The sequence below is a fragment of the Amblyomma americanum genome, chromosome 2, assembly GCF_052857255.1.
Source record: "Amblyomma americanum isolate KBUSLIRL-KWMA chromosome 2, ASM5285725v1, whole genome shotgun sequence".
NCBI classification, from domain to species: domain Eukaryota; kingdom Metazoa; phylum Arthropoda; class Arachnida; order Ixodida; family Ixodidae; genus Amblyomma; species Amblyomma americanum.
Genome location: NC_135498.1, coordinates 97,084,228 through 97,096,455, shown reverse-complemented (window position 1 = coordinate 97,096,455; position 12,228 = coordinate 97,084,228). Strand labels below are relative to the sequence as shown.

The 12,228-nt window shown below is 47.2% G+C and overlaps 1 protein-coding gene across 5 annotated transcripts in view; it reads right to left on the bottom strand.

The window, feature by feature from the left end:
- The window catches only part of LOC144121650 (uncharacterized), a 127,542-nt gene that overhangs the window by 27,588 nt on the left and 87,726 nt on the right, over nt 1-12,228 (bottom strand). For all 5 annotated transcript variants that reach the window (XM_077654973.1, XM_077654976.1, XM_077654977.1 and 2 more), the window contains exon 2: nt 4,438-4,543. In XM_077654973.1, coding sequence (XP_077511099.1) covers nt 4,438-4,500 — 63 coding nt within the window. In that variant the 5' untranslated portion in view covers nt 4,501-4,543. The remainder of the gene's footprint in view (nt 1-4,437; nt 4,544-12,228) is intronic.

The following is a 12,228-nucleotide window of genomic DNA, read 5'->3' as shown; positions in this document are numbered from 1 at the left end:
ATATATATATATAAAAGTGCGCATGTGCTTAGGTATACAACTAAAAAGCTCCTACCATCAGCAAGTACAGCCACGAATTGGCGTGTGTTTGACAGGAAGTGGAAAGTGGCAGTTCCCGGGGCTTCTCAAACACGGGATCACATCACGGATGTTCCATTTCAATACGACGCCACTATCGCCCCATGGAGGAGGGGGGCTTATTGCCGCAGCCGTGTCGCTAATCTCAGCTGAGCCCAGCATTCGGGTAAGTCAAACTCAACTGAGGTCCGGCAGAGCCGAGTCAGCGAGCCTTCTCCTTGAGGCAGCGTTGGGCAAACACAAGGGGGATCGATGCGCCTGGAACGGGGCGTTTGTTCCCTGCCATTCATCAGAGCGCCACCGGACAGAGAACACACAGGTGGCTTCTTCGTCGGATTGAGTCAGCAAGCCACTGCCGGCGCTGTCAGCGACGTCATTTAATCTCGACCGGGCTCTCTTCCTCGTGTCCCGCCTCAAACGTCACTGCCCGCGGCGAACATCCAATTCTTCTCAGTCCGATGACAGCTATGTTCCTTTGGGTCATTTGTTCTGCGTTGCAGCACGCGTGACTGCATTGACGCCTTCTTTCTATTCTGTGACAAAGCATTCCGTTCAACTCCCATATTCTTTCTCTATCCTTGTGCAGCTTATGCGGATTTTTTTTTATCGTGGTTGGCTTAGTGTGCGTTCAGCGCTTGTGCTTCGTTTTGCTTTGGCGCGCCAAAGAAGCAGGGCTGTTGGCGCTATGAATAAATATTTGCGCGCTTATGCCCTCTAGGTCCCGGTATTAGCGTCAGCCTATATATATCAGGAAGTTGCAGCATTAACACCGCTATTCGCGTGTACCTAGCCTAAACGTTCCGTGACCTTTTTTCGACAATCGCGTGAATTTAAAATGGCGGTTGCCAGACGCACAGTTTTCCCTCTTTTACGATCAAACGCAGCTGCTGTCGTTTACGTTAGTGCACGTTTCTTGGGGATTCTGCACTTTTCTTTACCCCGATTATATTACAAGCACACAAAAGAAGGCTTGCAGTCCGTGGCTCTTAAGATCGACATGCCGATGAGGAAAGAAAGCGGCCCGCAGAAATAGTGTCCTCTTTTTAAAACGGAAATTAACACCAAAATTTGCAGTGGAAAAATGCTGGAACCACACACTGCAGTGAAACTGTCATATCGCACACGAAGCAGTTGGCCAAATTTACAATTGGCGCAAGCCTCGTTTGCGTCGTAATGCAGGAGGAGCAGATTCTTATGACAAAATGAGAAAAATTTAAGTGATTCCCACCAAACATCAAACTTTGACCATCCACTCCTAAAAATATTATACTCGTTAAGCACTCACGAAAAATAGCTACACCAAAACTTGAAATCAGTTCTCGCCAATATATGTAGGAAGGGATGAGGTTTTTCGAGGACAGCCGTTACAACAATACTCTCAGTCGAAGACAGGCAGCAGTAAAATGGCCGGCTTTGAAATATTATGCTGGCCAATATCTAAACACAGCCGCAGCGTTCTGCATGTGCATGTCCCACAATTTTCACTAGTTCGTTGCCGTCAAAATGCGTTGTGCTCTGTGTCCCGCTTTGTGCACCCTAGTCTAGTACCGTACGCTCGCCATTGGTACAATAGTCGATTGCATAAGAGATCGGTCGTTTCGAAAGAATCTCCCCGAAAAAGCTGCTGACGGAAGTGCTTCGATCGTGAGAAACGTAAACGCACACCCTCCAGCACTTCATTATCTTCTACGCTCGACGGCTGAAACACTAACCAGCTCGTTTCTCATGACGTAATCCTTCGCCACCCGAAATGAATAGCTCTTGCAGCGCAACGGTTCCCGTCCGACCCGCACACACCAACGTCGGTTGCTCCTGTCGCTCGGGCGGAGTGGTTGAGCGCCGTATAGCGGCGGGAACGGGAAACGTTTTATACATTTGTGCCTGAGAGCAACCGACACGCAATCGCTTCGCGCGAGCTCGGAATCTGCTGATGATGCCGTACATCGCGTCCCTAACAGCGCTCGGCGGTGGCTGCCGCATGCGACGTTCGCTCCCAACATCCGATACTCCCCCCCTTTCTTCACAGTGCCCCTCTTCCTTTTACGAGGTACGAGAGCGGTGCGATAATTGCCGCGGCGCTTAACGACTCTCGCTCTTCACCCCGTCCTCACCAGCCCCCGGCCATCTCTATTTCCGCCCTTCTTTCGTCCGCTCTGTCACCAAAGAGGCTGGTACACATTCGCCCATGGGAAACGTGAAACTGATGGCGAGAAGGGAGCTGTGGCAGGAAAGAGGCGAAGTATCCTGTCGCGATCTGATCAGGGCGACGATTACTCCTGCGTAATTATTCCAATTTATTCGGGGGACTAGCCCGAGATCGGCGCTTCACCCCGCACGCTAGGTTGAAGGGCACACTGCTGTTCGCGACAGAACTCGCTCGTCGCTTGTCCTCGCAAGCGGCGCGTTCGTCTCTGCAGGGTGTTAGGAAAGCACCATCCCGTTTGCGAAAAGTTCTCTGCCCTATTCGTGAGTCGGTGGGAAGCCTGCCACCACGAAAGTCTGCTCACAATTTTTGAAAGGGCGCACGCTCGACTGCTAGCGAAATGGTGTAGGCTGCGCTCAGCTATATTTACGCCTGCCACTATTCCCTCTTCGGCCGTTGGTTATTTAAAGGCGGCGTGGCACGACGTTTTTCCCGGCATCTGCATTTTCATCTCCTGAGTGCTTAGCAGAACCGCAACGGAGGGAATATTAAATACACATCACAGTACTTGCGCATTGGCGCCAACATTCCGACAATTCCTGCCTTGCAGTTCACTTCGCACATAACTTCCAGTGGCGGTTGCCGTGCGGTACAGAAAAGAGAGGTTTTTGATGACCCCTTAGTTGTATTTCGCTACTTCCAAAGTGTTTTCTGTTCGTTGCTTAGCGCAAAATAAACGAAATGACCAACCGAATGCCCTTCCTCAATTCTTTTTTCCAATTTCATCCACAAAGACAAGAATAAATTATTCGACACTTTGTGTTGTTGACTGCTGCGGTGTGTTTCGACTTACGAAACCTCCACACCGCTTTTCTTCATGTAGCGAAAGCGGCGAAGAATACGGGACACTCCTTCGAGTACTCATACGTCTCGAGCAGATGGGATCTGTGAGCGCTGAAGCCATTGCTTTGGCTTGACAAGCGACACTGTCAGCGAGGAGAGGGAGGAAGAGCGCTCGATATTTAAGGTTCAAGGGCTGCTACTCAACAGTTCGTGCATCAGAGAAAATACTTCCAGTGGTTTTGTGAGGACACAAGATCAACAAGGACGCTGTCCGGTTTTCACTCTGCTCGTGATGCTGTAGATATGCCAGGTTTACAGCCCGGGGCATGTGATCAATGCAACGCCGAGAGTTTTTTTCCTAAGCACGCTGGCGTGCTCTTACCAAGTGTCGCTTGTGCTTTCAACTGAGGCATAAGATTCGTGCAGATAGATGTCTCAGTTACCTATCGCAATGCACTGAAATTCATTTCACTGGTAACTACAACAGCAGAAAATTCCCACATGTAATAATTAAACAGCCCACTGAGCTAAAGATCAGTGCAGTAAGCGTTAGGCATTGCAACCTGGAAAGCTAACTCCTAACTTCTGCTGAAGACAGCGTGGTAGTGTAATTTCTGTCGGTCACTTCAATGGGAGCACTAGCACTTTACAGAGTACCATCTGTCTACAGCAACATGTAAGGTTGCTATAGACTGGTTTCAATAGGTTGAATTATGGTCTATAGCAACCTTACAGGTTGCAATAGTCTTACAGGTTACTATGGTTGCTTACAGGTTACTTACAGTTGGTTCCAGGTTGCAGTTCGATGGTATTTGTATCCTGTTGCACTAGTACAGACCTATAGGCCGCCCGGGTGTGTAAATTTTAACTTTCAAATCTACGCGCTACTTCCTCGGAGACAGCGACATCCTTCGACAGTTCTGCATGCAAAATTATGCTTGTGAGCCCGGTCGTACTACACTGCTGTTTTGCAGATTTTAATAATTATATGTAAGCGTCTCCAGAGATAAAGATATATCGAAATATCTGCTCCTTCGGCTCGAGGAAAGTCACCTCTCCTCTCCTCTACTTTCCTTCACTTGCATGTGACGCGATAATCAGCAGAGATTGTAAATGTTGCTTCCGCTGTTTTTAGCCCTGCAAAAGATGGCACATACCCACACTGGGGTAACGGTCAAGAATCTGGAGGCGATATTCGATTGTTTATGCAGAGCTGACGCTACACCAGACCTTTCTTTTTCTGTCTACTCCAACAAACTGCTTTTCAACACGAATCATTGAGAAGCGGTCGGCAAATGTGAGTGCAAGCCGAGAATTGCATGAAAAAAGGTATGAAATAAATGCACCATGAAGAAAAGCATGCGGGGACTCACCTCTGCACCGGTGGCGGCCAAGAAGAGGAGGACGCAGGCTGTGATGAAGGTGATGTGCTTCATTTCCGTCGGGTCGCTGGCGGGCTGAGAGTTCCGGGCGTCCACACTGCGTGAGACAGGCGGCGTGTACGGTCAGCCTAGACTGCGCCTGGCAGGGCATTAAACTTTAATCAATTTCAGCTTCTGTAGGACCAAGGGGAAAGTGTGAGGTGGAGAGAAATGCAGAGAAGGTGATATGTGCCGTCTAAGAAACATGTTGGTGCCCTGTAATGCCACTGGCGGCAGCTAGGAATGGCTCCTGGATTAAAGTTGACCATTCGGCGATAGTTTAATCCGTTCAACTTCATTAAAGCAGTGAGTTTGGCTAGTGGATACAGCTTCCTTTTCATTGCCAGAGAGACAAATAGGCGGTTCACAAGCAAAAACACAAATCAAGGCAGCGCCTCCTTGATGTGTTGTATGTCACCTGGATATGTGGAACTCGTGCATTAATCATGCACTTCTACGCCAAATGTGGTGCTTTGCGTAAAGGCCCAACCTTGCACTCATTAGCAGAAAGCCGCGGACGGGAAAGGGTCATGAGGCATTCAGAACAGGAAAACACGCCATTCGCTGCGACAATTTTAGTGACGGCAACCGTTCCCACCAGCAGAGTTCGAACTTTGTTCGAACTGTGCAACCCCACAGAGAAGATCATTTCATAAAACACCCATATCTAAGCAAAGAGCAAGTGGTTCCCGTCAAGCCTGTTCGAAATACTCCAAGTTTTCCAACTCGCTTTACCATCGGGATCCCGCGTATGCCAACAACGGCAGAGTTTGGTAGAATATGCAGCGCTCAAACTCCAAAACCATTCAGTTGTATGCGCGCCCCACAAACTCTGTCTTTCTTTCTGTTTCTTGCTGAGTCTATGAAGAAAACTTGCAATATTTTACTCCACGTTGTAAACGAATGGACGAGCAGAAGCACTTTTTCGCTCCAGTCCTGCCCGTAGCCGACAAGGAAAACGTGCAACCGGCGGCGAAGGCAGCGGCGATTAGATTTACCGAGCACATTCACTCAGAGTAGGTTGCGGCAACCTAGAATTTTGAAAAATAATAAGGCCCTGCCTGCACCACATGATGTATAACCGGCTTAATCCAAATCCAGAATAGAAGAAGAGGTTTATTCACAGCAGCCTAATCGTGGCCAACACCTTCATTCTTATAGGAAGCCTCAGGATTCACTTTTTATTTCCAGAGCATAAGAGACATACACCGCCAGTTGAAAGAACTACCCGTTATGCATTCTGACTTTGTATATTGGCCTCAATGTTTCCACAGAACTGCGTCCTTCACAAAACCGCGATGTCGAAGCCAACTTTCGCAAGCCTGATTATTGGCAAACAATTTTCGAGCTTCTGCCCTAATTAACTTAAGAGCTGCTCTGACATCTAATTGCCCTTAGCTGTGCAATGATCGCCAGATGTTGGCTACGCCCTAGTGCTGTAGATTATACGTACCTGTCTAGGTATTTTTTGAGCAAGAACACAGCATTGTCGTCTGAACAAAAAGACGCAGCCTTAGTTCAATGAATTTAAAACGAAGCATACTTAATTTTCATTACAAATCATTAGTTCAGGAGCTCGAGAAAGCTGTTCGTTTTTATTACGTATCAGAACTGTGAAATCCTTGTGAACACAATCGTGATTAGAGAATTCCAGGTCCTGTTATGTCCTGTTAATTTTCACTTGTCTTCACACTGCGGGGGCCAACATCGATTCAATAAGGCCGTTTCTGAATGAGATCAGTCATTTAGACATGCACCCAACAGTCGTAGCCAGTCTGTTTTCGATTCGCAGCGAAATTAGAAATACTGAAGTTTCCTTAAAATCAGATTTCATACTGTCCCGGAAAAGAGTACACGGATTTGTAGCGTTGCAGCAATGAAGTCATTTATAAACACGGTAAGACAAACATTCTCGCACTTTGCTGCTGAGAATCTAAAGGCTTCTAATGTTAAAGTTCCTTGCATTGCTCTCAAAAATCGAGGTTGACTGTTCATGAAACAGCTGCCAGCCGTATCACGGAATGTGCCTCCGTAGACAGCAAACATCACAGCCTCTTCGTTAGGTAGCCATTGTAGCCATTGAGATGGCAGCATATTAGCTGGCCATGTTATGAACTGAAGATTTTTGCAAGAGCAAACATGTTTGTGCTTGCTTTACAATTTCTAGAGTATATCTTGAAGCTTGGCACAGATCGTGACTGGAAAAACCGGCAAAAAAACGCACGCAAGCTTCTTGCTCTGTCCGTAATCTACTGTCTATAAAGTAACGGCCACAACTCTTCGCGCTAAGACGGACAAGAACAAGAGTCCACCACGCATAGCTTCACGCTTTCTGTCAGTCTGCTAGGCATCGCCGGGGTCGTGAATTCAGGGTTTATTACGGAACTGTTTTACACGTTGATATAGCGGTTGCAGACGTTGGTACAGCGATTAGTAGCAGGTTTTATTGTTGCTTGAAACTCTATACAAATTTTTTGTAGGCTTCCATGACTCGTTGAGGCTGCTCAATGCGGTTGATGGAATTCGTAAAACTAATTTTACGGATACGAATAGGCGTGTTATAAACGAAATTTTTTCAATTTACACGTCCTCACGTGCCAGAGCAAATGAGGAGGCGCAGTTGAAAACGGAGGCCACTAAAAACCAGCCTACACACTTCGTGAACGCATGGGTCTTTTACAAGCAAAAACGTGCAAAATTACATCTTTGAATGCCATCATGTGCCATTACAACGAGTTCTAATCTCCAGATCAAATTTACCGCCTTTTTCTGCGCAGTTCTGCCTTCGCCCGTAAGCGTTATTGATGAACAAAATATGAAGAAAATATGGCTTGCATTGCATGAAACATATTAGTTTCGTCGGCGGCACACAAAGCAGTAATTTTTCCTCTTCGGCGCGACTGGTGAAAGTACATTAGGAAATAAAAATAATTGGGGCAACGCTTGGCAAATGGCGCTTTTATGACTCAAGCTTCCGTGGTCCGGCTAGCAAATTTTATCGCTAACAGTAAAAGTGTCATTTGATAACAATCAGGTTTTGGGTGTAATAAAGGTGAAACGAGTTTTAACCCGTCGCGCGCATATTTAGAAGATATAAACGGCGGAGGTTGAAGAAAGAGAGAGGGGGAGATAGATAACAGATGTTCCCGAACTGAAGTCGTTATTGATGCGGAAACTTTATGCGCGCCCATTTAAGTTTAATTTAACACTGCCTGAACGGAGGCAATAACAGCACGTTATGCGTCCGTCCCGTGGCCCAAACTATTTCCTGACATACTGCAATTGAAGCCGCACTGCACCGCTAGGGGCAGTAATCGGACGCGCCGATTATTCACGCGCTGTCGGTTGCGGAAACTCGTTGCGACGGAAGGATTTACGATGATGACCCGGCAGCACATGGTTAGCGGACGTGACCACAAATGCACAGGCACTAACACACGCACGCACGCACGCACGCACCTGCAGCGAAAAACTGAGGATACTCGGGAATGCTCGTAAAAGCTACACGTTCAGGAGCCTCTTACGGGAGACCGGGAGGTCGGAACTGAGGTGGAGAAAGTTGAGGAGGGTGGGGGGACCGAGGAAGAAGGTAGCAGATGCGCGGCTGTCTCTGCTGTGGGGGATCGTTAGGGACGGAATTAGGGAAAGCAACGCGACGGAGACACGACGAGAAGGACAAATGGAGTCACCGAATCGCTGACAAGCCGTTTCTTTACGACCCCATCAGAGGCGTACGAAAAGAAAGCGCGGACGGTCTGGCGGGTACGAAGCGACGACGACACCTCGTGCACCGACCCCGTTAAGAGCTGGGGCCGGTGCTCGCGTCTCCATCCTTCTTGCTGCATACGTCTGTTTAGGTATGGGCGTTAGGCGGGCGCCGGGGCACTAGCAGTGAAAAAAGAAGGCGTCTAGGTGCCACGAAAATGGCGAGATTTCGTGTCTGTTTTTAATCTCAGGTGGTTTAGGACATCCGACATCGGCTTAAGGGACTATATGCGCAGTTACAGCGGTGCAACGAGATGACGGCTATTGCACCGTGCTTCTCCTCTTGCGCAGCCATGTCCCATTAAAAACGGTTTCGGCTCTCCCAGCGGAGGCTTAACGAAATAGCCCTCCCATGGCGCTTGGCTGTTCTTTTCCTACCTGCTGTGTTCCTTTCGTCTGCTTACATTTCATCACCAAGCTTTCCTCTCCATTCCTTTTCGCCGCCAGAATAAGCATTGCCAAACGCCTCTTGCTTGTAACTCTCAGAAGAAAGGGGCGACACACTTTGACCGGATGGCTCGGATCTTCAGTGCATTTCCTTATAGAAATGATATATAGCCTTTTTTTAGATTTCGTATATACTCTATTGCATTCATACAGACCATTCGTTTCGTCTATTCATAGTGTAAACACTGTCTATAGAAAACAACGCTAAAAGTGTATGCCCATAAATCTATACATTGTCTACCGACAGTCTATAGCATTTGTATTGCCTGCAGACAAGTCTATAGGGGTTGTCTATTTTATTGACAAGTATGGGCACTACTGCCTAATAAAAGTTTTGCAAATGTTATAAACAGTGCCAAATATTCGAATCCCCAGTTTATGAGCCTGTATGAAATTCCTTCCTTTTGTATAAGTTATGTCATCACTGAGGCATCCTCGCCAGGGCGTAGCGACTGCGTGAGTACAATGCCGTATTCCTAAACTATACGCCAAAAGTACGACGTCAAAAACAAAACCTTAACCTTGACATTGGGTGGATAGGAGATTCCACTGGGGGATGAAGTGCAGTCTAAGCGTTAAGCGGAGGTCTCGTTTTGGCATGTGGGACCGAATTTTCAATTCGAGTCAACCCTCGTCCATTTCCGCTCGCTTCGCAGCGTGTCTTTTTCTTTTTTTCAAACGTCGACAGGAGCACGAAACACGAAGGCAACCTTAACCGAGACAAAGAGCTAGGCTTTCTTTTTACGACCGCCGCGACGCAATAAACCTGCCCGGGGAGACACATTTGTTCTCCAAGTTACGCTCCTGTTCTTTTCCCACGACGCGTCCTTGCTTTTCGTTCTTTTGTTGGTCTGTTTTGTTTCCGTTCTGGACTTCCTTTTCGATTCGGCCACCGGTTGCTCGTTCAGCTTCCCTTTCTTTAGGACTCGCGGTAAAGTAAAAGGGGGTCCTAAAGCGCAATGAAAGACTGCGTGTGGTGACGCAAAAAGTAAAACGGTGCCTCCTAAGAAGTAGAAGAATACGTGTCCTACTAGGTTTTGTTCTAGTTTGGGGAGGTACTTTAGTTTCGCTGCGAACTAAGAACTGGAAAGCACACGCAACAACCGTAGGCTTTATCTGTGCCAGAGTACATATCCGCTGAGGTGCAGGCTTTAAAGTAGATCTCTGCGTGACTGGGATCCCAACGAACTGCGTACTCGCGCGCCTTTTCAGTAACTCGTTAACTCGGCTTTCTCATTCGCCAACCAATTTTCTTCGTTTTTGTTTTCAAATGTGCTCTCAGATGACATTTCGTTTCGCTAGCTCCCGAAGCAAAAAAGACTAAATAGTTGGTCTCAAAGTGCACGTGGAGTAAAGCACGCTACTGCTCATGATTAGCCGCGTGCAACTTTGATCGAATTCTCTACTTTACTTTCGAGAAGGAAGACGAAGTGTAAGCAAGATTCCTGATAGTTCTTTGGGGCGTAGTCACAAAAAGTAATATACAGACCAGCTAAGGACAAATAGTTCTGAATAATGCACTCGCAAGAAACTCGCTAGAAAGCGCGCCATGATTGCTTAAACGGAACACGGGGCGCAGAGTTTGTGCAGTAACATTGACATGATTACGAGTAAACTCGACACTCCTGATGCAGATACCTTTAGACGGCTGCGGGTTTGGTAGATTTGCAGGGAAGGACAGAGTAATTAAGCTAATGAACTAAGATTAGGCAGCGCATTAAGTACGCGGGACAAGGAAGTTAATGCAGCTTATTTCCGTCCATGTCGCATAATAGTGCGCTGTTCAATCTTCGTCAAATGGTGTGCCAGGAATAATTCCCCAACGCCCCCTTCTGAAGTTCAGAGCGTAAGTGGTTTCGAAGAAGCCTAGGGCTGTTTAGCACCGAGCCATCAGAGCCGCATATTTTAGGTAAGCCCAAAGGAGGCAAACTGCTTTCATAAAATGTTTGGAAGCAGTTAAGAAGATTACTGAAAAGTCGCAAGCATTTTAAAAAGTTACACCACCTTCCTGGAGGTGTAACGCAGTGCTTTAGAAAAATATTTATCCCTGATGCTGAATTCATTTCTTTTTTGACACTACATCTGGTTTTCATTTCCCCGTACTAAGCTGATATAAGGCTTCAAAGCTTAGAGGCGCTTTTGTAAGGTTTTTCTAAGTTGTTTCCTTTCCCCATTTCAACCTAAAAAAATTTGTGGGCAATCTCCAAGGCATTGTGATTCGTTCTCTCTCCGTGAGAAATAAAAAAAATTCCATCCATAAACAGCAGTAAACTATTGCCTCATTTGTTGTTTAATTTTACCGTAATATTCATAGCCTTACCCTACACAAGACTGGTATATGACAATTGTAGCTCTGCAGTACTCGTTACTCGCGACCGGCAGAGTTCATGGACAACACAAGTTCACTCGCTCCGCTACGGACATTAAGAAATTCTATTTGCCCGAAGCGCGATGTTATAGAAGCGGAAAAGTTAAAAAGATGAGATGACTACAACATTATTGCAATGAACAGCAAGCGTTCTCACTGTTTTAGCAAGCGGTTTATTCCTGTCATCTTTAAGACGATACCGCCAGCGGAAAAAATGAACGCACTCAGAAAGGCAGCACAATATCTAAAACTAAAAACAGAACGGCACTGGTACAGTCTGAAGTTACAGTAATCACCAGGTGAGGTGAGAGAAGCAGCCCCAGCTGCACGCCAGGGCCCTTCAACAGTCCCGCCAATTCAATAAATATGCCGCATCCAACAGGACCAAGATGGACGCGGCACACCAGACAGTGCGAAAAGCAGCAGTCTCCCATTTGCCTCCGACTCCGCGAGAATTAGCTCCGGCCCCAAATGTCAATTAAGGCGTCGCATAAACGCTGCAAAGTCACGTGCTTTTCCAGCCAGACCGGGCTACCAGGCGGGACGGCGGAGGAAAGGACGTGTCCAGTAAGTGAATATTCTTGAAGAAGGCCGGAAATGGGTGTTACGGTGACGTGATGAATATTCGAGACGCCAATTATTCTATCGAGCGTGCGAAGCGTCTTTCGCGGCACCCTGCGCGGACGAAGAGTTCACTCCTGCATACGTTATGAACAGTACGTATCTCGTTGGGATTAAATTCCGAACCGCTGGATGGGAAGAATATCTATTGAGGATTTTTATTCTCGTTGTGTTTTCGTAAAAGGGTAGCGAGCGAGAACTTGAGGTTGCCTGCATCGATAGGTTAGGGTGGTGCAAGAAAAATGGGGCTTCTCTTAGTGAAAACGCAGCTTTCCTCCCCTACAAAAGCTCAAAAAATAAATAGGAGGCGCTACTGCCAACAGCGGCTGCCGCAAAAAAATCACGGTAACGTCTAGGCAGTTTCTTTTGCGCCTACCTCCGAGACTCGGCTACATGTAATTACCCCCTACACGGTGATCAGACCTTTGCAGTCACGAGTCAGCTTGGCGGGGGGGCGGGGGGGGGGGGGGGGGGCGATGCCTTATTCGATAATCCAGTTTTCTGGGAAATGTATGTCTGTTGCTGCCGAACGATCATAGGCG